The sequence below is a fragment of the Myotis myotis genome, unplaced genomic scaffold (assembly GCF_014108235.1).
Source record: "Myotis myotis isolate mMyoMyo1 unplaced genomic scaffold, mMyoMyo1.p scaffold_m19_p_3, whole genome shotgun sequence".
NCBI lineage: Eukaryota > Metazoa > Chordata > Mammalia > Chiroptera > Vespertilionidae > Myotis > Myotis myotis.
The window spans coordinates 167,173,968-167,199,949 of NW_023416335.1; the positions used below are offsets into that span (position 1 = coordinate 167,173,968).

A 25,982-nucleotide genomic window follows, 5' to 3' on the forward strand; every position below is an offset into this window, starting at 1 on the left:
ATTTTGCCAAGGTAATAACAATTCATAAAGCAAACGGCAGTTATCAGACCAAATGTATTTTCTTTTGTGTTTTTTCTCCCTATAAAATTGCCTACATGGATTCATATCTTGTGATAGCGTATTTCAGTAGCATTAAAAGAAGCTGATAAATATCTGATATTACTCAGATATTAATAGCTATACATTTATTCATAATTTGATTCATAAGTATATTTTGTTTCACTCTGTTATAGATGTGTATTTTATGCTAAAATAAGCTGAAGCTAAACTATTCTCATTTATTGAAACATATACGTACTTTTTACTCTTTAAAAAAATATTAGGTACTTCTTGCAAGGGATATGCATTAGCACATACTCAAGAAGGAGAAGAGAAGAAGCAAACTTCTGGTACATCAAACACCAGAGGATCAAGACGAAAATCTGCAGCAGCAACTCCTACAAGGAGATCTACACGTAACACAAGAGCTGAAACAGTCACTCATTCTCAGAGATCCCCGCCATCAAATAATTCTGGGTGTGATGCCCCAGATAACAATAATCCATCTCTAAGTGTTTCTTCTTCAGCTGAGTCAGAAAAGCAAACAAGACAGGCCCCCAAACGGAAGTCTGTAAGAAGAGGAAGAAAACCACCTTTACTGAAAAAGAAACTTCGAAGCTCTGTACCTCCTTCTGAAAAAGCATCTTCCAGTGATTCAGTAGATGAAGAAACAGCAGAATCTGACACACCACCTGTGTTAGAGAAAGAGCACCTATCAGATGAAGAAAGTAGAAACACTTGTACTGTGCAGACAAATGTAGAAAATAAGTCTGCTAATGGCTTGAAAAGTGGCAGTGAGCAAATAGAAGAAAGTGAGGAACATACTGAAAACCATGACACAGAGGAAAAAGTAGAATCTTCATATTCTGAGTCTTGTATCCAAGATCCTCCTGTTCTAGTTGGAGAGGAGGAGGACATTCAGAAAGTTGAGAATACGGGTATTGAGGAAGTTCAAAAAGTTGAGAATGCAGGTATTGAGGAAGTTCAAAAAGTTGAGAATACAGGTATTGAGGAAGTACAAAAAGTTGAGAATACAGGTATTGAAGTTCAAAAAATTGAGAATACAGATAATGAGTCTAATGTTTTTTGCTTAGAAAGTGATATTTCTAAAACTATTTCTGAAGAAGGAGGTGATGCATTAGAAAATGAAGACCAAATATCTTTACCTTCAGAATCAGAAGTAAAAGCAGATATATGTACAGATTATCCTCTAAATGATTCTCTTACATGTTCAGCATCTGAAATTGAAGTAAACCAACCTGTACCAAGCCTAGATGACTTATCTGAGAATGCAGAGATAGTTATGGTTAATGAAGAAAAAGTTGTAGAGGTCAATGAAGAAAAAGTTACAGATGTTAATGATCAAGAGGTTATAGAGAGTCCTATAGTAGAAATTATTGATCATAATGATTCTACAGTAGAAGCAGAACAGCTTGTAGACAGCCCAAGATTAGAGTCTTCTGAGGGTGGAATTATACAAACAGTGGACAAAACCTCTATTGAGATCTCAGAGATTCAGTTGCCTGGGCATGTTGAAACTGGAGATACAGAAGTAATGTGTGATACTTCAGGGAATGAAAATTTCAGTAGTATTCAAGACTCTGAAAGTAATTTATTAAAAAATAATCTTAACACCAAATTAGACACATCTTTAGAAGAAAAGGCTGAGTCTCTGGTTGAACAACCCAGATCTACAGAATTGCCTAACACACACATTGAACAGATTCAGAAACATTTTAGTGAAGACAATAATGAAATGATACCCATGGAATGTGATTCATATTGCAGTGATCAGAATGAGTCTGGAATTGAACTGTCTGTAAATACTGATGCTAAACAACTGAACAAAAATTCTGCAGAGCACAGTTCTCAAAATAATACGCCATTTTCTGATCCTGTAAGTGAAAAAGTTGAAACTGTATCTCAGCCATTTGAAAACCCAATAGATATGATAGATAAAGCCAAAAAGCCTCGTACTCGAAGATCTAGATTTCATTCCCCATCTACAACTTGGTCTCCCAACAAAGATACTGCACGGGAAAAGAAGCGGTCTCAGTCTCCTTCTCCCAAAAGAGAAACTGAGAAAGAAAGCAGGAAGTCTCGGTCACCATCTCCCAAAAAAGAATCAAGAGGACGGAGAAAATCTCGTTCCCAGTCCCCAAAACAGGATATTGCAAGAGAAAGAAGGCAGTCACAGTCTCGATCTCCAAAAAGAGACAGCACAAGGGAAGGCAAAAGATCAGAGTCACTCTCCCCAAAGAGAGACACTTCTAGAGAGAACAGAAGATCTCAGTCACGAGTGAAAGATTCCTCCCCAACAGAAAAATCCAGGTCCCGGAGCAGAGAAAGAGAAAGTGATAGAGATGGGCCTAGGAGAGAGAGAGAAAGAGATAGAGAAAGGAGAACCAGAAGGTGGTCTAGGTCCAGATCTCGTTCTAGGTCACCATCAAGATCTAGAACAAAAAGTAAGAGTTCATCATTTGGTAGAAATGACAGAGATAGCTACTCTCCTCGGTGGAAGGAAAGATGGGCAAATGATGGTTGGAGATGTCCACGAGGAAATGATCGGTACAGAAAGAACGACCCAGAGAAACAGAATGAAAATATAAGAAAAGAAAAAAATGACATCAGTCCAGATGCTGATGATCCAAATTCTGCTGATAAACATAGAAATGACTGTTCCAGTTGGGTAACAGAAACAATAAATTCTGGACCTGATCCAAGGACCAGACATCCAGAAAAGTTAAAAGATTCCCCTTGGGAAGAAAATAGAAATGAAAATTCAGGGAATGCTTGGAATAAAAACTTTGGTTCAGGTTGGATGTCTAACCGTGGTAGAGGTAACCGGGGCAGAGGCACCTACAGAGGTAATTTTGTCTATTCAGATCAAAATGAAAATCGGTGGCAAAACCGAAAACCCCTCTCAGGGAATTCAAATGGTTCAGGGAATGAGTCTTTCAAGTTTGTGGAACAGCAACACTATAAGCGGAAAAGTGAGCAAGAGTTCTCATTTGATACACCAGCAGATAGGTCCGGGTGGACATCTGCATCTAGTTGGGCTGTGAGAAAGACTCTTCCAGCAGATGTGCAAAACTATTATTCACGACGAGGGAGGAATTCCTCAGGCTCACAGTCTGGATGGATGAGACAGGAAGAGGAAACACCTGAACAGGGTAATGTATTCTGTTTATTAACACTTTTATTTGAGAAAAGAGACTATAAATTTAATGCCTTATTCATTTGAATTGAAATGATCTGTCTTTATAGTTTTACTAGAGGCCCGGTGCATGAAATTTGTGCACTTGGGGCGGGGTCTCCTTCAGCCTGGCCTGCGCCCTCTCGCAGTCCAGGAGCCCTCGGGGGATGTGTGACTGCTGCGGAGGCGGGAGAGGCTCCCGCCACCGCTGCACTCGCCAGCTGTGAGCCCAGCTCAGGGCTTCTGGCTGAGCAGTGCTCCCCCTGTGGGAGCACACTGACCACTAAGGGGCAGCTCCTGCGTTGAGCATCTGCCCCCTGGTGGTCAGTGCACGTCATAGTGACCGGTCGTTCCACCATTTGGTCAATTTGCATATTAGCCTTTTATTATATAGGATAATGTTAATTGAATCCCAATTGTTTACAGGTCACTTTATATTTTAAATAAATATATACATATTAGTATTTATTTTCTTCTTTCATTCTACCCCTACCCTGAAACTTTGCAAAAACTTTAATATTTTAAGTATAATTTACTACAATAGAAAAATTTGGAATGTTTCTATGCAGGATTTAACTTATTTTACTTCAGATGTGTACACTTGAATTATTTTGATGATTGTTCTCATATAAATCACTCTTCTAATAAAGATTTATCTTTCTTGGCTTTTTTTGTTAACAATGTGAGAAAAAAGTTGTTGAAGATTAAAAGTTGATTAACTTTTCTTCTAATTTAGTAACCGAAATGAATTTGTATTTATTTCCTTAGTAAGTTTCTTGAGCTACTTATTCTTTGCTCATATTGATGGATGTTATCATGTAACTCTATTCTTAAAAATTATTTTAGTTGCATGTTTTCTTTTAGAAAATCAGCCCACATTATTTAGAAATGACAAGCTTAAGCCAAATAATTGGAGATTGGTTTAGATGTTCTGAATCTGTTCATTGCTATTTAATTTTACTATAACCATCAGTTCTTTGCTTCTCTAAAGAAATTTGTAACATATTTTTCACAAGCCTTTTTCTTTTGATAGATTCTAACCTAAAAGACCAAACAAACCAACAAGGTGATGGTTCTCAGCTACCTATAAATATGATGCAACCACAAATGAATGTAATGCAGCAACAAATGAATGCACAGCACCAGCCTATGAATATCTTTCCATATCCAATGGGTGTTCATGCTCCTTTGATGAACATCCAACGCAATCCATTTAATATTCATCCTCAGCTACCCTTGCATCTGCACACAGGAGTACCTCTCATGCAGGTAGCTGCTCCGACCAGTGTATCTCAGGGACTACCACCACCCCCACCCCCTCCCCCACCATCCCAACAAGTCAACTACATTGCTTCACAGCCAGATGGAAAGCAGTTGCAGGTATGTTTTTAGCAACTCAAGTTTAATCAACATAGCCATTGTAAACATTTAGCTATTAGGGACAGATATTCAAGAAAGGGCTTCCTGTCATCCAAAACAATTATTTATTTGATTAGGTTTATGAAGCGATTTTCAACCTTTTTCATCTCATGGCACATGTAAACGAATTGCTGAAGTTTTGCAGCACAACAAAAAATACGTATTTTGTCGATCTCACAAAAACAATAGGTGTAAATTTGATTCATTGACACTGGACAGCTATTGTTGTGTTAGCTGTTATTTTTTTATTTGACAATCTAAGGTCAGTGTCCCTGATTAAATCATCAGGTATTGCATGTTTTAAAAATTCTTTTGGTACACTGGTTGAAAATTGCTGGGTTTATGGTAAATCTTCATAACCCCTCTTTCACAGTTCTTCTCCTAAATCTCCCTCCCCACAAGTAAGAAACTGAATTAAATCCTTATTACCAAGTCTACATATACTGTTATTAAATTCCAAACGGGTTTTTTCACATTAAGAGGACCAGATAAAATTGAGCCAAACTAGAATTGTCGTGGATGCTTTAAATTTTCCCCTAATTTATTGGACTTGTTAGGGGGTGGGAACTTGTGATAAAGTACTGTTAATGAAGCTTGTATTGTCTTGTTTGGTCAGACGCCAGTTAAAGCTATTCACTAGCTATTACTGTCTCATTTTTACAAATTTACCATGCTAAAAAGAATGAGGTGCCTCTGAGGCATACAGATCATTTGAATAATTTGTAAACATTGTGTTGCTTATAGTTTTATGTCTACATTTCAGAAATTCTAGAATCCTGATAGCAAGATATAGTTGGAAGAACAAGGGAATGGGATTCCAGAATATGGGATCTTAAATCTTTTTCTGCTATCTACTCACTGCAAGCCATTTGACTTCACTGCCTCATTTCCTCTGATCTTTAAAGGGGGGCACTTCAGTTAATTTCCATAAAGAACCTTGCAGGAAAGATACTATTCTTTAAATGCTCTTCTTGTTTTTAGTGTTGGTGTCAGAACATTACAATAAACATGCATAATTTAAAAAGTCATGTTGACATCTTTAACTAGGGCTCTGTTTTTAAGAATGTTACTCACTTTTCTTCATAAAAGACCTGAAATATGCATTTCTCCTAAGTACAAAGATTGAATTGCTTTGAATTTTTAAAATGTTATTTCTAATATGTAACTAAAAGATTTCTATTGAGTACAAGTAATTCATTAATTGATGATAACTCTTTAAAACAGGGTATTCCTGGTGCTTCTCATGTAACTAATAACATGAGTACACCAGTCTTGCCTGCTCCGACAGCAGTCCCAGCAAATATGGAAACAGTTCAGGGACCAAGTTCTGGTAATGCTTCGTCATCAAGTCACAGCAAAGCCTCTAATGCTGCTGTAAAATTGGCAGAAAGCAAAGTAAGTGTTACAGTGGAAGCCAGCGCAGATAGCTCGAAGACAGACAAGGCAAGTTCAAGGTTGAGAGCAACCTACATAATTTTGTTTCTGATAAAGTTGAAAAAATCACAGCTTTCTATTGTATAAGTGGTAAAGGGAATTTATTGATAGTCTTAAATATGAATATTATTTGAAGGGTCCTATCTAGATATGTTGATGCCCAATGAGTTGCTAGTAATATTTCATAATTATTTTTAGAAATGTTTGATATGTATGTTAGTAAATAAATTTTGTGTTTACAACATATTTGAAGAGCTCCTTCTAATAATGCAAATGCACAGTGCTTTTAATTTTATATTTTTAAATAAAGTTTTTGGAAGTATTTAATTGGGCAAATAATAATTATACATTTTCTTCTTATTAGAAATTGCAAATTCAAGAGAAAGCAGCACAGGAGGTAAAACTGGCCATTAAGCCCTTTTACCAAAATAAAGATATCACCAAGGAAGAATATAAAGAGATTGTACGAAAAGCAGTAGATAAAGTAAGTTATAGCTTTAGTGTAGTTCTGTATGTATTGTTTTGAAATATCTCTATTTTAATAATGGGATGCTTAAGTCTAATTAAAATAATAAGAGCTACCTTCTTCTAATTCTTGTCTGCTTTTTTAACTTTTGAATAAGTTCATATAAGATATGAAGAAACATGGAAAAATGTCTGGTTTGGGTTTTTTTTTCACAAAGCTTTCCATTTTATTCCTTTTAACTATGAAAAAAAAATTTCCCTCATTTTTTCATAGGTTTGTCATAGTAAGAGTGGAGAAGTCAATTCTACTAAAGTGGCAAATTTGGTTAAAGCCTATGTAGACAAATACAAATATTCACGGAAAGGAAGCCAAAAGAAAACTCTGGAAGAACCTGTGTCTACTGAAAAAAACATAGGCTGAAAGGAGAGCAGGATAAGGACACTGTCAAGATATCTGCAAAGTGCAATTTCAACATATACCTTTGACTGAAAATCATACCTAACTGTGATTGAAATTTGGTTTTGATAAAATTATTTTTTTTAACTTAGGATATGTTTTGTTCAAAATAAATAATAGTTCTGCACTGTAACTTCTATATCCTTTCCTCCCCCACCCCCAAATAAGAGCAAATTCAAGGGAAACTAAAGGGGTTAAGGAATGCATTACTACTAGGACTGTTGCAGTGTGGATGTGGAAGATGTACATACAGCTTTTTTATTTCAACAATGGAGTGCACAAATTAGAAATTTCTAAGTGCACTGGTTTTGGAAGAGATATATATATATATATATATATAATACCTTTATTCTGTCAGGCTAAAAATAAAGTATGATCTATATGATTTTCCCCTCTAATTATAGAAACTTAAGTAATGTATTACCATGAAAAATATTTCTAATAAGAGAACATACCAATTGCAGGATACCTAATCTGTATTTTTAAAAGCACACATCTGAATAAATTGCTTTGCTAGAAAACAAGTGATCACATGAGTAAAACTCAGTGTTCAAAACTTCGGAACACTGTTGACCTATTGTATCACCAAATAAAGGGTATGCTGCTTGTTTTTCTTTGTGCCTTTTTTTCCCCCCAGTTGAGATGAAGCTAGATTTACATTTGCTAGATTTACAGCTTTGGCAGTCTAAATTCTTTGTTGAATTTAGAAGATCAATGTGAAAAAGAGTGTTGACTTTGTAAAAGTTGTTTTTTCATAATATTTCCTATCGATCAGAGATGATAAATTTTCTGTGCCAACCAGAGGCCTGCAGTAAGTGGTGGCCACGATCCTCTCTTTCTTGGGACTACAGTAGAATTGTGAGACTCACTTCAGTGGCTTTCCGGTTGTTGTTCATTTGTCCGTTCATTAATGAAATTCTTTTCACACTTGAGATATCCAAATGTTTTACAATGAATGAAGTGTTAATTTGGTGACCGTATGATGGCCATTAAGCATGTTGTAAAAATCTAGACATTCAAATCTGTGTTTTGGAAAGGGAGAGGAATTAAATAATGGAGTTTGGGTTAGGCCTTCAGGGACTAGGGATTTGGTTGTTTTTTTTAAGTATTAGAATATGTTAATTTTTATAAAAGGTAAGTTAAAAGTATTAATAGTACCATTATTTTAATTGGCATTTTGGAAGAAAACAAGAGTTGTCTCCATGATAATCTGTCTTTAATTCTAGTAACAATTTTCAGTAGATACCAAATAACTGGAAAGTTATTCAGACAAAGATAGATATATGGCTCAATGAAAAAGGCTGACCCTTTTACTAGCTAAACTAGCAAGAGCAATACTCTGTGGGACTGTGCTTTTCTGAAATAAAGATTGTGTTTCTCAATTTTATGTGCATAATACTTTCCTGGTGCTAGCTTTGATAGGCAAAATATTTTGAAATGATGGCCCCAATAGTGATTGTGCTAGTTCATAATCTTTAATAGATTATGAGTATAATCCCAAAAAGTATTAGAAGTATTTCCAAGCAGCTTTTGATCTTTATTCTGCATTTTTGGGCATTTGTAATATGGTATTCTACTGATTTATATATATATTTTTAATTAAAGTTTGTGTTTAGATTATGGGAAAGTGTAGAAGTATATTTCTTCTAATAAAATATTAAGACAGTATTTTAAATACCAATGCACACATCCTCACTCGTTTCAGTTTTGAGCTCTAGAAACAACTGTAACTTTAAATCTATTTTGAGTTAAAGCTGGTTCACACTTTGAAAATTTTGTAGCAAATTGCCTAAGCCAATTAATCACACAATGCCTACTTTTCCTTTTTTTTTCGGTGACTTTTGGGATTCTGGTGACATTTTAAAATTTGCTTTACTATTTATCCTTTGAAAACATGTTTAAAATAAATTTTAAAGAAAAACTAGGTGGCGTGATCAAATCTCAGATGTTTGGCAGCACTGTCATGAATTATTTCCACCTTTCCTGAAAATAAGGTGTAATCCATATCTGGTTGGCGTACTGGTTAGAACGCATTTAGAATAGCTAATGAAGAATGCTACTGCATTAGAATTCAAACTTTTAAAACTTTGAAATATTTGAGAACGTATTAGAAAGTGCATGCTTTATGTTAAAAAATACATTGCTTTAACATTCCCCATTCTTGGTTTTTCAGAAATTTATATTAATTTTGCATGTGTGCATACTTAAAAATATTTTGTGGTGTTACAGATTTCTCTTATTTATGAAGATTCAGTATTAACTTGACCTTTGAAACCTTGTCCCTTTAACTTACTAGTCACATTGACCAATGTTTTAAGAGGTAGGGAAGTCTAGAATTTTGAGACGGAAGGTAGTTATTATTTGAACATTCCAAAAGTTTTGTGATTTTTTTCCCTGGTAATTACCACATTTTCTTCATCATCTTCCTTTAAATGACCACAGTCTGTACTGCTTGAATGTTCGTCAAAAAGGTGTAGTTTCGGGAGCACAGGGGTGGCTGCCCATGGTCCATGACACGTTGTTTGTAGTGTGAGGATGGAGTGCTGTCTACTGAAACAATGCTCGTAAACAGATGTGTAGTATGTAATATTTTCTAATAAATTCTTTTGATAAACAAAGTAGTGTCTTTAACATTTTATTAAGATTCCTGGGAAATGGATTTTTATCTCATAACTCTTTCTAAACATTTGTTGAAGTATTTCTTGGATTTGCATCAAAGTAACTAGCATCATAGTTACTTTAATGTCCAAGTTGTAAAGCAAGCTTTGAGTTAACCACAAGCATCTGTTTTAACAGCATTTTTCCTAATTACATAATCATGACAGGGCATTAGAAACACTTAGAAAATAAAAAAATCCAGAAAGACAGAAGAAACGGAATAGCAAAAGGAGAAAAATCGCCTGTGATTGTACTGATCAAATTGCACATAATTGTTCTAAGTCCTCCTTTTCACTTAAAGATGTATTGAAAAGTTGTTTTAATAAAAATTGTAGAGTGTGATTTTTAATGGCTATATAGTGTTCTATTATATAGATATTAGAGGCCTGGTGCATGAAATTTGTGCACGGGTAGGGTCCCTAGGCCTGGCCAGTCGGGGCCTTCTGGCTGCCGGCCGGGGCCTTCTGTTTTGTGCTGACCCCTGGTGGTCAGCACACGTCATAGTAAGCAATAGAACTCCTGGTCAAACTCCCGCGGGGCTACTTTGCATATTAGCTATATATATATACCTTAAATAGCCTCTGTTAGATATTGTTTTTACTAATATAATTAATTTAGTAAAATATAAATTGTACTAATATAAATAAGACTGATACAAACATCTGACTATATAAATTGTACCCATTTCAGATTGTTTTCTGGGGATTAACTCCTAGAAGTAGGATACCTTGGTCAATCAGTTTTTATTTTCCCATAAATTTTAAGATGTAATTATATACATACACTTAATATATAATTTTTAAAAGGTCAGTTATAGTCAGTATAAAGCTCCATTTTCCTAAGCTGGTTTTCTATCCAGAGAGAACCATCAGAAAGATATTTTTATGTTTCCATACTCTTCAGCACATTTACAAAAATACTTTTTGAGATTCCGGGATAGTTAGTTACCACTGCATAAATTATATTCTGTAAACTGTTCTACATCTCTTGTCCCCTTAAGAAATTGAAGATGGCCCTAGCTGGTTTGGCACAGTGGATAAGAGTGTTGGCGTGTGGACCAAAGGGTCCAGGTTCAATTCCGGTCAAGGTCACATACCTTGGATGCAGGCTCCTGGTCGGAGCTCATTCAGGAGGCAACCAATTAATGTTTCTCCCCCATCGATATTTCTGGTTTTCCCTCTTTCATTCTCTCAAAAAAAAAAAAAAAATAAAAAAATTTAAGATGTAGTCTGTCACCCATGTCTATTTTATAATGGTTATATTGTTCTTTGGTTGATGAGTAACCTTTGGCTATTAGAAACAATGTTAATGAACATCCTTTTTGTCTATGAGGTTACATTGAATTTCAGGATATTCACATTTTAATTTGGATAGATGTCAAATTGCTCTCTAAAAGGAATATACTAATTTATAGTTCCACCACAGTTCCTGAGCTTTATAAAGGGGACATATGTAGTAATTTCAACAGATTTTTTTTTTTTTTTAAATCCTGAAAACGTTGAACAAATCTGGCCAAAGAGTCAGCTAACAAACTATACACTAGCATGGATAGTAGTTGACTGGAAACTGGTTTCAGGTTAGCATAATCTTCTGCCTAAGAAATGTTCCGTCTTTAAGGGAATTCCCAGAAAGTTTTGTTGGCTCTAAAAAGTGGAGTGGTGTCAAATTAATAAATACGTGGAAAATAAACCTGAGGAATTATGGAAAACTTTAGAAAGATAACAAAATGCACAGGAAGAAAATACTTAATGGAACTAGTGAAGCAAATACAAAAATAATGATTGGCACCTCAAATTGGTGTCTTTTATGTACTAGCAACCAGATTCCCCATGGAAAGAATTCTAGTTTTTCTCTATAATTGGGCTCTGTGTGTGCTGGTGAAATGGGTCCACTTAACTTGGCATATGACCTTAGTCAAAGTACTTACTATTCCAAACCCTCCATATCCCACATAAAACAACTATTACATTGGGTTGTTAAGACTGATATGATACATGTAAAAGGCTTAACAGAGTGACTGGCAGAGGGAAGTGCTTAGCAAATGTTAGTGACCAGCGTAAAGTGTGGAAACCACTTAAATGTTCATCAATAAGGGGTCTAGTTAAATAGATCATGGTACACCCATAAAATGGAGCTCTTCATACCAATATGGAAAGATCTTAAGATTTTCAGTTTTTAAAAAAGTACAGCAGTGTTAATGGTATGAAATACTTTGTGTAAAAATGAGAAAATATCCTAATTGCTTGTATGTAATCAATACCAGAGATGTACCGCAGAGATATGATCAGTGGTTATCTTGCAACGGGGTGGGATCCAGCAGGTGGGGGAGGGCTTGGAGGGGGACTTCTCATTGACTGTCTCTTGAACTTTTAAAAAATTTATTGATTTCAGAGAGAGAAACATCAATGATTAGGATCATTGATTGGCTACTTCCTGCATGCACCCCACTGGGGATCAAGTCTGCAACCTGGGCATGTGCCCTAATCTGGATTCGAACTCTGTGACCTCCTGGTTCATAGGTTGATGCTCAACCACTGAGCAACACCTGCCAGGCCCACTGGAACATTTTGATTATTGAATTGTATGGTTGTTATCACCTACTTACAAAGGATACTTTAAAACAGTGGTTCCCAACGTATTTTTTGGCCATGCCCCACCTAAGCATCTCTCAAATTCTGATGCTCCTGTGACATACAGTTCTTATTATTCAAAAAGTGAACTCCTATTCACATGAAGGAAGCCTAAAAGGCCATTAACTTGGTCTAAATAAGCTTCCAAAGAATATAGCATCCATGAAAGAGAAAAAAGAACAAAAGGACAGTTTAAGTACTGAGGAAGAATACTAGGAAGTGATATGAAAAAGTAGCAGTTTCAAAACATAATAGAGAACCAAAATGCGTAAATGTCACAATATATATTTATACACTGTATATGAGGCCCCTAGAATCGTAAGTGCAAAAAATTCAGTTATTAACTCATTCTCAAATTGCCCCCCTTAAAAATCAAATCGTCCCCCTTTGGGGCTTGTGCCCCACATTGGGAACCACTGCTTTAAAAACTTCATTTCAGACTGAAATCCACAGAAACCAGGACTTAATGGCAGGTTTTTCACTTCATATTTAAGTACAGTAGGTCCTCAAGTAATGTTTTGAAATGCTGTAGGAACTTGTTTTTATTTATTAGCTTGTGGTAAACTGGTTTCGGTATACACGTCGTTTCACCCCAGTTCCTAGAACCCATTAACATTGAGGACTTAACTGTAGTCTTAGAGCAGTGGTTCTCACCTTCCTAATGCCGCGACCCTTTAATACAGTTCCTCATGTTGTGGTGACCCCCAACCATAAAATTATTTTCGTTGCTACTTCATAACTGTAATGTTGCTACTGTTATGAATCATAATGTAAATATCTGATATGCAGGATGGTCTTAGGCAACCCCTGTGAAAGGGTTGTTCCACCCCCAAAGGGGTTGCGACCCACAGGTTGAGAACCGCTGTCTTAAGAGGAACCGAATCTGCTCACCTACCTATGTGACAATGTGCCTCAGCCTTTCTAAGTTAGGTATAGTGCAATCCTATAACTAATTTTTAACAATAGAAGCACTTGCTCCTTATGAAGTGAGGATTCACAAATGCAACTAGTTTTGCAAATATCAAGGTAGTAGAAAAAGCCATGGCTGTAATGTAACTAGCAAGTTAGTACTGTCTTCATTTGTTTTGCTGCCTTAAGAGAAAGTCATTAAAATGAGTATCTGACTACATTATGTTCTATGAAGAGTTAAAGTAATATGAGAGTGATTGAGAAGCCAAATTTTCCTTGGATAAACACTGGATTTTTTTCTCTTTTAAATACTATTGGATGAAAATGATCCCAGCATCAAGCGCGAGGTGCCCATGTGGTTAATGCCATAGCTGTGCTCCTGCTGCTTCACCGCTTCTGTTTTGTGGAAAAAGTCTCACCATGCTTCCTTGGTGTCTAATACTCAATCACAGTGATCAAGATCACAACAGAAGTCACTTATCCAAAACATTCTCATTTTAAAAATCATTTTTATTGTCATTTTATGGTTAAAAAAACATACATGGCATGACTATAAAGTAATGAGACAAGTTTCCATGTGTGGCTTGAACTACTGAGTCTCATTAGTATATAGTCACATCCTATCTCGAACTTGGAAGAAAAATATGCCTTGGCTATATGATTACCAATTTTGTTACTTAAAATTTATTGAGTGCCAACAGAGCACTAGGCACGTATATAACACAGAACTGTACAGTCTCTAAGTTGTAGACTATATAATTTACATAGATTTCTTAAAGATAACATTAAAGCATGTATTTACAGAACCTTAGACAAAAATAACAGTACTGGAAATCAGCAAGTCTCTGTCTAGCGAGGAGCACCTTTTCATGAATGAGAGGGCCGCGCAGAACTTGTGCGTGGGCACTTGGATTCCGTCACCCAGCAAGTCCACGTCGCCGCGCGGAGTGGCCCAGCGCTGTAAGACGAAAAACCCAAGCGGAAAGCCGCCATTGGCTTCTTAGGCCACATGCGTATTTAGAGCGCGCGCTGCTGAGACCAATGCTTCCAGGAGACTGCGGACGCGTTCACGCGCTACGGCACAAAAGCTGGAGCTATGGCACGCGGTTCCGATAAGGTGGAAGAATGGTGAACACGAAAATCATTTTTCTAAACCTGGCTTCCTTTCTATTAATTCACCATAGCAGTCTTAACTTGCAAAGAAACGTACCTTTAAAACAAACGATGTTACACAAAATTATGTTAGAAAAATTCAAGAGATTTTTAGGTAAATACAATGAATAGGAAATTCTCCAACTGACATCCACCATTGGTAGCCTTCTAAGTTTGGGGGCTTGAGAGTGATTGTGGTGTTAACCACAGCATCTCCGGTGTGTCTACAGGCAGCCCTGATATTGGGAGGTGAGCCAAGAGTAAACCCCACAACTCTAGGCAATAATCGTGACCAATGTTGGAGGAAAAGTTTCCTAAGCATTCATTAAGTAATACATGGCAGAGTGCCAGGGAGCCCTCTTTAGGGAGAAATGAGATTCTCCTTTGCTAATAGTTGAATCAAAATAGTGAAAAATTTTTTAGATCCAAACTAAGGCCCTTTTACTCTCAGAAGCTGCTCCCAAATTCAAGTTGAGTACTTGGATGCACTGTGGTTCTGAATGATTTGTCAAAGATAACAGTGTCAAACAATAATCCGGGTTTGCCTTGCAGTCTAATGGAAAATAAATACTCTCAGTCTCCTGCCTATCTCCTGCACTCTCTCAGTAAAGGAACTCTCTTAGCTATTCTCTGTTCAATGTATTATAAATCAATGTACATCAAATAGGTGACTGGCCCTTGCCTTCTGCTGAATTTTTAAAGAATGTCTTAAACCATACTCAGAAATGAAGGACTCAAGAAAATGTTCAGTCTTTTATTTAAAAACTATAAACAGTCACCAAAGTAAATAAAGCCATTCTATAACATAACTGTTAGGTCTCTATTTTTACTGCACATCCTAATGACACAGCAGAAATGGTGGCTGGAGGCCTTCCACACTCTTGGGTGCTAATAGAACAGGCAATAGGCAGTTATAAATGGATACATGTCACGCTGAGGAGAAAAGACAATTTAATAAGGAAGTGAGCAGTTTCTGAGCAGGAATGTGATACAGTATTAAGAATGGAAGAATAATACAATAAAATTCCACACTATATTAAGATAGAAAAAGTAGTGAAGAAAATATCATACCTGCACATAATGCATATATAACACAGGAGAAAACCTGTATAAAATTCCATGTATTTAAACCAATTTACAAATACAAAAAAATTCTGTCCAAGCTTTGAGCTTGCACATGACAAACGTTTACAGTGGATACATGTTAGGGAAAACCAAAAAATACCTTCAAATAGTTTTTCTTCTACAAAAATGACATGAGATATATTATTCATTACTCTTTCAGCCAGCAAAATGAGTTCTAACAAGGTGTATAATACAAAAAAAGAAAAGGAAAAAAAAAAAAATCACAGTTCCACAACTGTTTTGACTTTACAGCATCAGTACCTTTGCAGAAGTATTTACACAAATTTAAAGAACATTCATCCACTGCATAGAATATATCACAATTACTTACAATTGACAGGAAAGTCTAGAAAACTTTAGGACCTACCAGTAATGCTTCTAGGACACCACAGAATGTATTTCCAGTGGCTGCAGTGGCATGAAAGGTGTTCATTCTATTCACAAATATTTACAGGATCTATTCAGACTGGTAAATTTTTATGATAATAAATAAGTGAAAATATATTGGCTCAAGTAAGAAAACCAAGCTACTGATTTCTAAACAAAACACACAATCCATATCTAGATATTAGTGGCCCCCTTGGAGATACGGGGTATAGGTGTGCTGAAACTTTTTTTTTTTAATTATTCAAACCAGCTTAAACGGTTTTGTAAATATAAAAATGTGCTCCTTTTTGGATATAGATAAAAATATTTAATGCTTCTATTTCATCTGCTCATGTAGGTTTTACAATATTCCATGTATATTCCAATGTGGATGGTACTGAATTCTGATCATACCAGTTTCCATCAGGATTTATCAGATCTGAGAGACATCCTGCAGATAAGCTGGTTGACAATCCCACAGCAGTTTTTTTTTTTTCTTTTTCTTTTTAGATTTTTTTTAAAACAGAACAAAGGGATCACTCAGGGATCAGAATACGAAGCTTCCTCTCAGCATCATGGGAGGAGATAAAATAATTCATTCTATGGTCTCTGCTCCATTAAGACTTGGTGCTTTCTTCAGTAACATGTGAAATGTATCTGACTTTGAGTTCCCCACTACAGAAGTGGAATTATTTTTCACTGCAGCATCTCTGAGTCTTTTTCTTGTTCTTTACTCTGAACTGTAAAGTTAAGTTCGTAAAGGCATTTGGCAAGGGTGGAGGACGCTTCCATGTTACTAATGGCTAGCACAGATAGGTTGTTTTCATGTCTCTTTAACAATCTGGAAGAAAACAAAGAAGTTTATCAGCATCCAAGGTCCCAGAGATGATTCCTTGCGGACTATGCAAGTTTAAAAACTAAAATTTTAAACGACATAATACAGAGTCCCACAGTAAATGTAGATATAAAATTGCTGGAAGATAAAAAGGAATTTGGGAAACTAGTTAAACCTATTCAATTTACAAAGTAAACTGAGGCATCTCAAATGGAAATGACTTTCTAGCTACTTAAATAGTAGTGTCAGAATTAGGCAACTTCTTGGCTTGTTTTTCTTCATGGTACCTTTCTAAATACAGGACACCACGTAGAATAATTTGCATTAATCTCCATTCATGCTTCTAGAAAATTCAGGCAGTATCTCTACAAGAGTGGAATGGTGGTTGCCAGGGGCTGAGGGGAGATGGAAATAAGGAATTACTAATCAATGGGAATAAAGTCTCAGTTAAGCAAGATGAAAAGCTCTAGAGATCTGCTGTACACTTTGTACCTCTAGTCCAGTGGTTGCCAACATTTCAGACCTCATGGACCTCCAGTGGTCCACGGACTACCGGTTGGCAACCGCTACAGCAAGAATGTATTGTACACCTAAAAATCTGTTAAGAGGACAGATCTCATCGTAAGTGTGCTTAACTCAATAAAAAAATTTAAAAAATTCAGATCCTGTCAGAAAACAGTTGTAGGGAAACAAAATGGTTGCTTTTAAGAGATTAATTGAAAATAAAAATTAGGTCCTAGTATGATAGTTTCTTTCTCTTCATTAAGTGAAAACAGGCAACATTTACCTTACCTATTATTTGAACACCACAATATTCCATAAAAGAAACCGGTTTTTAAAAAATTTACAAACTTACTGCGTGGTTCCACTTATATGCAATAAAAACTGTAAATATATTTTTTCTTTATTATTTTCTTAATTTTTCTTTTCTCTAGTTTATTATAGGAATATTATATTGTATATAACATGTAAAATCTGTGTTAATCGACTGTTTATGTAAGGCTTCCAGTCAACACTAGGCTATTAGATTTTTAAAATATATATATATTCTCATTTATTTGAGAGAGGAAGAGAGAGGAGAGAGGGATGGAGACATCAATGATGAGAGGGAATCATTTATCAGCTGCCTCCTGCACGCCCCCTACTGGGGATCAAGCCTACAACTTGGACATGTGCCCTGACCAGGAACCAAACCATGACCTCCTGCTTCATAGGTCAATGCTCAACCACTGAGCCACACTGGCTGGGCTATTAGATTTTTGAGGGAGTCAAAATTTTATATGCTGATTTTCAACTGTGCAGGGGAGGGGGGAGGGAGACCAGGGGGTGTTTAGGGGTTGTGCTCATCGTTCCTAACCCCCACGTTGTTCAAGGGTCAACTGTATTACTAAACTATCAATGGTAAAAGCTAGGTGATTGGTATATACTAGTAAGTGTTCACTGCAAAATTATTCTAGGTTTGCCTTATGTGTGAAAATTTTCACATAACATGTTAGAAAACAGCATGAGATTATTCAAGAACTTTCAGTGCCTTCATTAAAATAATCCTGGGTAAAAGGAACTGAAAGTGAAAAGGAGGGAGATGAAGACTTCTAAATTTTGAATGACAAACATTATAAGGAAGCAATAAATGGGAAAAGACAGAAATTCAAAGCCAAAATTTTAACATGTGGGAACTGTAGTAATTTTTACCATAGCATAGCAAAGCACAGCAAAATAACTATAAAAAATTTGAGATTCACGACTAAGGAATTGAGCATTTTTCTGGCTATTTGCTTTTATGTAATTTCCATATATAGATACTCCATAGACTGAAAAAAAATGACTAAAATTAAACATTAAAATTATAATATCAAATATTGATCAGTATGTGGAGTAACTGAGACTCATACATTGCTGTAGGGAGTGATAAAACCTCTGGAATTGTTATGTACTAAAGTTCTAATATCCTATGAATCACCAATCCTTCATAAAAGCTCAATAGAAATATGTACATATATGGCCAAAAAACATGTACAGAATATTCACAGCAGCATTCTTAATAGCCTCAAACTGGAAACAACCCACATGCCCATCAAAAGTAGAATAAAATAAATTTGAGTATATTTATGCAATAGAATTCTATACTGCAATAATATGAACAAAGTACAGCTATATGCACTAACATGAATAAGGCTCACAAACAATGCTGAGTGGAAAAAAAAGTAAGAGAATATATACTATATGATTCTACTTATGTAAAGTTCAAAATCAGGCAAAATTCATCTGTGGTGTTTACAGATGAAGTGATACTCCAGAAGACGATGGGATTAAGACTTGCGGGGATTCAAAGGGGCTCTGTGGTACTGATGCTGTTCTATTTCTTTTTTCTTTTTTCAAATATATTTTTATTGACCTCAGAGAGGAAGTGAGAAGTAGAGAGAGATAGAAACATCAATGATGAGAGAGAATTATTGATTGGCTGCCTCTTTCATGCCCCCTATTGGAGATCGAGCTTGGGCATGTGCCCTTGACCGAAATTGAACCCGGGACTCTTCAGTCTGCAGGCCAACGCTCTGTCCACTAAGCCAAACCAGCTAGTGCAATGCTGTTATATTTCTTAACTTGGATGGTTGGTTATAAGGGGGTTCATTCTGTGATAATTCATTGGGCTTTACACTTCTGAGTTTTATACTCTTCTTTAGACATAATGTATTTCACAAGTTTATTTAACAACTCTTTAAATGAACTATGAAATTTCTATGAAAGAAAGTCATAAAAATCTTTATTTAAAAATAGCATACAAAGTAGAATCAAAATATTTCGCCTTTATAAATTAAGACACTTTGACAAAAAAAAAAACATTGTTTCAAAATCTTAAGATCATATTTTCCAAACTGACAGTCGCGTATTAAAAAGTATTCTTTGTTTTATTTTTATGTCACATGTATAAAACTAGAAAGACTAAATTTAAGTCACCAGGATGATTTTAAGGTAACAATTTCACTTAAAATTTTTTTTTTTATTTTTTTTATTTTAGAGAGGAAGGAAGAGAGGGAGAGAGAGAGAGAAACATCAATGATGAGAGAGAATCACTGCTTCCAGCACACCTCACACTGGGGACTAAGCCTACAACCTGGGCATGTGCCCTGACCGGGAATCAAACCATGACCCCCTGGTTCATAAATGATCCTCCAACCACTGAGCCACACTGGCTGGGTACAATTTCACTTTTTATATAAATTAATATCTTTTATTTGGGGAGGATTTATACAAATTAAATAAGCACTCACTAGATAAAAAATGAAATATGTCTGTTTTATTGTATAAAATTACACTTTCATATTTCAAAAGTTCTTTTTGATATGTTTAACAAAGCATAAACATTGTGTCACTTTAATGCACTTAATAGATAATGTGAAATAGTTTTAAGTAGCATTATTGAAGACAATTTAAGACACGAATCAGGAGTTTGAATACAAGTGTATCTCCTTTAGCTTCCAAAATAAATAAATTTATTTTCTGGAGAAACTAACCTAGAAAGGCTTAAAGCTTACAGTGACAGACACTGGGAAGGTTAGGAGGTGATCGATTGGACAAAACCTGGGACTGGGTGAAAGTGAACACACATGAACACAGGGATAGCTTCCTGGCCCCTCCCCCTTTCTGTTTCCTGAACGCAGGATCTCACATTGACCCTCATCCAAACTGCCCACCTCCAAAGGCAAGAAAATCAGAGATTGTTCTCTGGAGAAACAATCTCTCTACAGAAACTGACATTTGGGGTGGAAGTGGGCTTCTAATAAACCAACTGGTTTATCAGGGGTCACCCTAAAATAGCAATCACTAGTGACAATGGAGGTCACACACCCAGAGGGCCCAACTGATTTTTAAAAATATTTTATTCTTATAATTTAATGAAGCCAAGGAATTTCAGACATTCAAGGAATTTCAAGGAAATGGCAACTATACTGCAAGCAGATGAAATTTCAAAAATACTAGAAATTAATATCCTCAGAGAGAGAAGGCACTCTCTTCAACATATGAACAGAATGTTACAAGACAGCAATAACTGGCAACTCAGAAAGAGCACTTAGAAATTAAAGCAGAATAGCTAAAGTAAAAATTCAATAGATTGATGATAAAGTCAAGAAAATTTCCAGAAAATAGACAAAAATTAAAGCTGAGAGAGAAAAGAAAATTAGAGACTCAATCTATAAGGGTCTAGCATCCACAAAACAGAAGTTCAAGAAATGGGAAACAGAGACAATGCTGCTTTTAAGTCTCTCTTTGCCTTTAAACTTTGCCATTTTAATTAGGATGTATCTTGGTGTTGGCCCCTTTGGGTTTATTTTGTTTGGGACACTGTGCTTCCTGGACTTGAATGTCTATTTCCTTCACCAGAATAGGAACATTTTCACTTACTATTTTTTCAAATAGGTTTTCAATCCCATGCTCTCTCCTCCTCCAGGTACACACCTACGATGTTAGGCTTGATGTTGTCCCAAAGGTCCCTTAAACTATTCTATTTTGGGATTCTTTCTTTTTGCTACTCCAATTGGGTGTTTTCTGCTACTTTGTCTTCCAAATTGCTGCTTTGATACTCTGCTTCATCTAATCTGATTCCTTCTAGTGTATTCTTCATTTCAATTATTGTACTCTGCCTTTCTGACTGGTCTTTTTTATGGTTTTGTCCTTTTTTAATGGTGTTGAAGTTCTCACTAAGTTCCTTGAGTATCCTTGTAACCACTGTTTTGAACTCTGTATCTGAGTTGCTTACCTCCATCTCTTTCTTTTTTTTAAATCTATTTTTATTGATTTTAAAGAGGAAGGGAGAGGGAGAGATAGAAACATCAATGATGAGAGAGAATCATTAATCAGCTGCCTCCTGCACACCCCCTACTGGGGATTGAGCCTGCAACAGGGGCATGAGCCCTTGACCAGAATCCAACCAGGGACCCTTTAGTCCCCAGGTGTCTGCTCTATCCACTGAGCCAAACCAGCTAGGGCTGCTTGCCTCCATTTCTTCTGGAGATTTCCCGTTCTTTTATTTGGGACATTTTTCTTTGTCTCCTCATTTTGGCTGCCTCTCTGTTTGTTTCTATGTATTAGGAAGATCTGATATGTCTCCCACTCTTCATAAGGTGGCTTTATATAGTAGGTGTTTTGTAGGGCCCAGTGGCTTGTAAGGCCCAGTGGCACAGACTCCTGGGGTCTAGGTCCCCACTCCCCAAAAGTGGAAACTGTGTGCAACCTCCTATTGTAGTTGAGCCTTGATTGTTGTTGGTGTGTCAATGGGAAGGATTGACCCCCAGATCAATCAGCTATGAGGACTGGCTGTAACTATAGCAGAGGAGCTACGGTGTAAGGGCCAACCCATGGAGCAGGACTCACTTCAAGTAGGGTCCCGGTGCCTGCAGAGCCCACCCCTTGAGTGTGTCACTTGTGGAGGTTGTGGGTGGTACTCTAGCATGGTTGAAGCTGGCCACTGTGTGAGCTGGGTCTGGGGCTTCCTGGGAGATGCAGGCCAAGGTCGGCTTCTGACTGTTCCCTGCCTGGGGCTACCAGGCATGAGCTACAGATTGATATGCAGATGGTTATCACTTATGCTGGGCTTGCAGGTTCCCAGGGGAGGCCAAGCTGTAAACCAAGGCCAGATGTTGCTAGTGCCAAGCCTGGGGCCACTTAGCAAAAGGTATGTTGTATGCTGAGGCCAGATGCTGCTTGTTTGGGGTTTGTGAACCTTTGAGAAAGTTTAGGAATGTCCACAGCATGAGCTAAGACAGGCCATTTGTATGGAAAAAAACATTGGAAATGGCTTGGAAGAACCCACAAGTTGGGCGATGTGGGTCTCTCAAGGAATCACCAGGGCAGGGCAAAAAGTTATTAGCCAGAATAATGGAGACTCAGATTTGGAGGAACAATGGCCTCTGCCAGCACTTCTGTCTGGGATAAAGCTGCTCCTCCGGCCCTCACCCAAAGCCAGATAATTCACTTCCTCCTCATATGCCCCTGGTGCCTATCAAGCTGCTACCCCAGTGCTGGAGCTCAGCATGAATCTGAGTAAATCCATGTGCAGGTTCTTTAAGATAAACGGCTGGGATTCCAGCAGCCCTCTGTCTCACTCAGCTGCAATCTTACTGGTATTTACAGCTAGAAGTTATGGGGATTTCTCTTTTTGGTACTAGAACCCTAGACCAGGGAGCCTGGTGTGGGGCTGGAACTCCTGGCTTTCAGGAGAGTCTTCACAGCTGAGATATCCCTCATGATGTTTAACCACTACACATGGGTGTGGGACCAGCCTGTTCTGCATCTCGGTCCCACCTACCAATTCTTAAATGAGTTAGTACCCATAGTTATAGCACTTCTGTTCAGGGGTGGTTCTCAATGATGGCTATTCTGTACTTTAGCTGTTAGTTGTGTTTACCTACTCCATATTGACCAGAAGCTCTCATTCTTTTTTAAGGCTGAATAACATTCCATTGTATATACACACAAACCACATTTTAGTTATTCATTCATCTATTGATGGACACGGGTTACTTCCACCTTCCAGCCAAGCTGCTATGAACAGTGGTACGTAAATATCTGTTCAACTACCTGCTTTCAGTTCTTTTGTGTATATACCCAGAAGTGGAATTGCATAGATAATCCTATGTTTAATTTTTAGAGGACTGCCATACCTTTTTCATAGTGGCTGTCCCTTTTTATATTTCCACCAGTAATACACAAGGGTTCCAATTTTTCCACATCTATGCCAACACTTTTTGTTTTGTATTTTAATGATAGTCATCCTAATGGGTATGAAGTAGTATTTCACTGTGGTTTTGATTTGCATTTCCCTAATGATTAGTAATGTTGGGCATCTTGTCATGTGCTTATTGGCCATTTGTTTATCTTATTTGGAGGAATGTTTAAGTCCTTTGCTTATTTTTAACTTGGTTTGTTTGTGGTTGAGTTTTAGGAGTTCTTTATATTTTCTGGATATCAACCCCTTTATCAGATATATGATTTACAATTATTTTCTTCCATTCTATGGGTTGCCTTTTTATTGTCAGTAGTATCCTTTGATGCACAAGTTTCTAATTCTGATGAAGTTCAATTTGTTTTTCTTTTGTTGCCTGTGCCTTTAGTGTCATATCCACATATCTAAGAACTCATTGCCAAGTCCAATGTCATGAAGCTACAAAGTTTTAACTCTTACATTTACGTCTTTGATCCATTTTGAGTTAATTTATGTATCTAGTGTTTGCTAAAGGGTTAAACTTCCTTCTTTTGTATGCGACTACCCAGCTTTCCCAACTCCATTTGTGGAAAAGACTGTCTTTTCCTTCTTGAAGCGAGAATTGGCACCTTATTGAAAATCACTTGACCATGTATGTGAGATCTCATGTCTGGGCTCTCTATTCTGTTCTTTTGGTCGGTATGTCTGTCTTTTCCCCAGTACTACAGTTTTGATTACTGTAGCTTTGAGTAAATTTTGAAACCAGGATGTGTAAGTCCACCAACTTTCTTTTTCAAGGGAGTTTTGCCTCTTTAGGGTCTCTTGAGATTCCAAATTTTAGAATGGATTTTTCTTTTAAAAAGAGTCATTTTGATTATGATAAGAGTTGCATTGAATCTGTAGATTGCTTTGGGTAGTACTGACATTTTAACTCTATTAAATCTTCCAAAAGGATATTTCCCCATTTATTTATGTCTTCTTTAATTTCTTTCAGGATGATTTATAGTTTTCAGTATATAAGTCTTCCATATTCTTGGTTAATACGATTTCTATATATTTTATTCTTTTGATTTATTGTAAATGGAATTGTTCTCAATTTATTTTTTGAACCATTCATTATTAGTGTATAGAAAAGTACCATTTGATTTTTATTTATTTTTTAAAAAATATATTTTATTGATTTTAGAGAGGAAGGGAGAGGGAGAGAGAGATAGAAACATCAATGATGAGAATCATTGATTGGGTGCTTCCTGCATGCTCCCTACTGGGGATCGAGCCTGCAACCCAGGCATGTGCCCTTGGCCGGAATCGAACCTGGGACCCTTCAGTCCACAGACCGACGCTCTATCCATTGAGCCAAACCAGCTAGGGCACCATTTGATTTTTAAATAAGACCCCGGTATTACACTGATACAAAATAAATGCATCAAAAGGAAAAGAAATACATTGCAATTCTCCAGTGCTCATGCTTAATCAGAATGGAGATAAACTGCATTTAAACATCTTAAACTATTCAAGCATTTTGAATTTCAAATTTTAAAAATACTGACATTTCATGTTGTTCAGTATGATGTACTGTAAGAATAAAGGTAAATATCCATGTATCTTCCTTTTGTGCTGCAGGGTTTTTTTTTTTTTACTGCAAATAGAATTTGCTTTAGTCTAAGAAAAAAACAAACCACAACCAGTAACTTATTTCACCAGAGACGAGAAGTATCATCAGAGAACTATCTTGTGCAGCTATCTGATTTCCTACACTCTCTTCCCCACATATATATGTTTTGCCAGATTCTCTTTCAGTATTTTAACTCAAGCAAAACTCCTCATCAGTATAGATGTTCTATATGGGGATTCCAACCTGGACTGGGAAGGTAAATGGAAAGAATTTAGTGGATTGTGTTAATTCTTTTGCTTCTGCCATATTAAGATAATAGAAACTGAAGATGCCAGAAGACATTTGGGAGGTTCAGAGTTAAATAAAATAACAAAATCAACAACAGCATAAAAACAGTAAAATGAAAACTTTTGGCCCAATAATTATATTCAAGCCAGCCAAAGTGTCATTGCTGTAAGCTTAAGAATGTGTAATGTGGCCCAGCTGGTATCGCTCAGTGGCATCCATGCACCAAGTCACTGGTTCGACTCCTGGTAAGGGCACATGCCTGGGTTTTGGGCTTGATCCGCAGTTAGGGGGGCATGCAGGAGCCGATCAGTGTTTCTCTATCACTGATGTTTCTATCTCTCTCTAGTTCTCTCTAAAAGTTAATAGGAACACATTAAAAACAAAAAGAATCTGAGGAAAGTCTGCATTCCCACCAGCCGTGTATTAGGGTTCCCTTTTCTCCACATCCTCGCCAACACTTGTTGATTTGTTGATGATAGCCATTCTGACAGGTGTGAGGTGATAACTCATTGTTGTTTTGATTTGCATCTCTTATGATTAGTGACTTTAAGCATTTTTTCGTATGTCTCTTGGCTTTCTGTATGTCCACTTTGGAGAAGTGTCTATTTAGGTCCCTTGCCCATTTTTTAATTGGATTGCTTGCCTTCATTTTGTTAAGTTGTATGAGTTACCTATACATTTTGGAAATAAA

At 36.6% G+C, this 25,982-nt stretch overlaps 2 protein-coding genes across 22 annotated transcripts in view; one reads left to right on the plus strand and one right to left on the minus strand.

Annotated features, from left to right (window-relative positions):
• Positions 1–9,628, plus strand: part of SCAF11 (SR-related CTD associated factor 11) — an 85,382-nt gene extending 75,754 nt beyond the window's left edge. For 14 of the 17 annotated variants that reach the window (XM_036301268.1, XM_036301264.1, XM_036301274.1 and 11 more), the window contains 5 exons: positions 324–3,212; positions 4,269–4,615; positions 5,879–6,097; positions 6,453–6,572; positions 6,828–9,628. In XM_036301268.1, coding sequence (XP_036157161.1) covers positions 324–3,212; positions 4,269–4,615; positions 5,879–6,097; positions 6,453–6,572; positions 6,828–6,974 — 3,722 coding nt within the window. In that variant the 3' untranslated portion in view covers positions 6,975–9,628. The remainder of the gene's footprint in view (positions 1–323; positions 3,213–4,268; positions 4,616–5,878; positions 6,098–6,452; positions 6,573–6,827) is intronic. The other 3 variants (XM_036301263.1, XM_036301267.1, XR_004966341.1) reach the window with 3 other exon arrangements.
• Positions 9,629–15,099: 5,471 nt separating this feature from the next.
• The window catches only part of ARID2 (AT-rich interaction domain 2), a 200,395-nt gene continuing 189,512 nt past the window's right edge, over positions 15,100–25,982 (minus strand). For all 5 annotated transcript variants that reach the window (XM_036299796.1, XM_036299795.1, XM_036299797.1 and 2 more), the window contains one exon: positions 15,100–16,691. In XM_036299796.1, the coding sequence (XP_036155689.1) occupies positions 16,547–16,691 (145 nt within the window). In that variant the 3' untranslated portion in view covers positions 15,100–16,546. The remainder of the gene's footprint in view (positions 16,692–25,982) is intronic.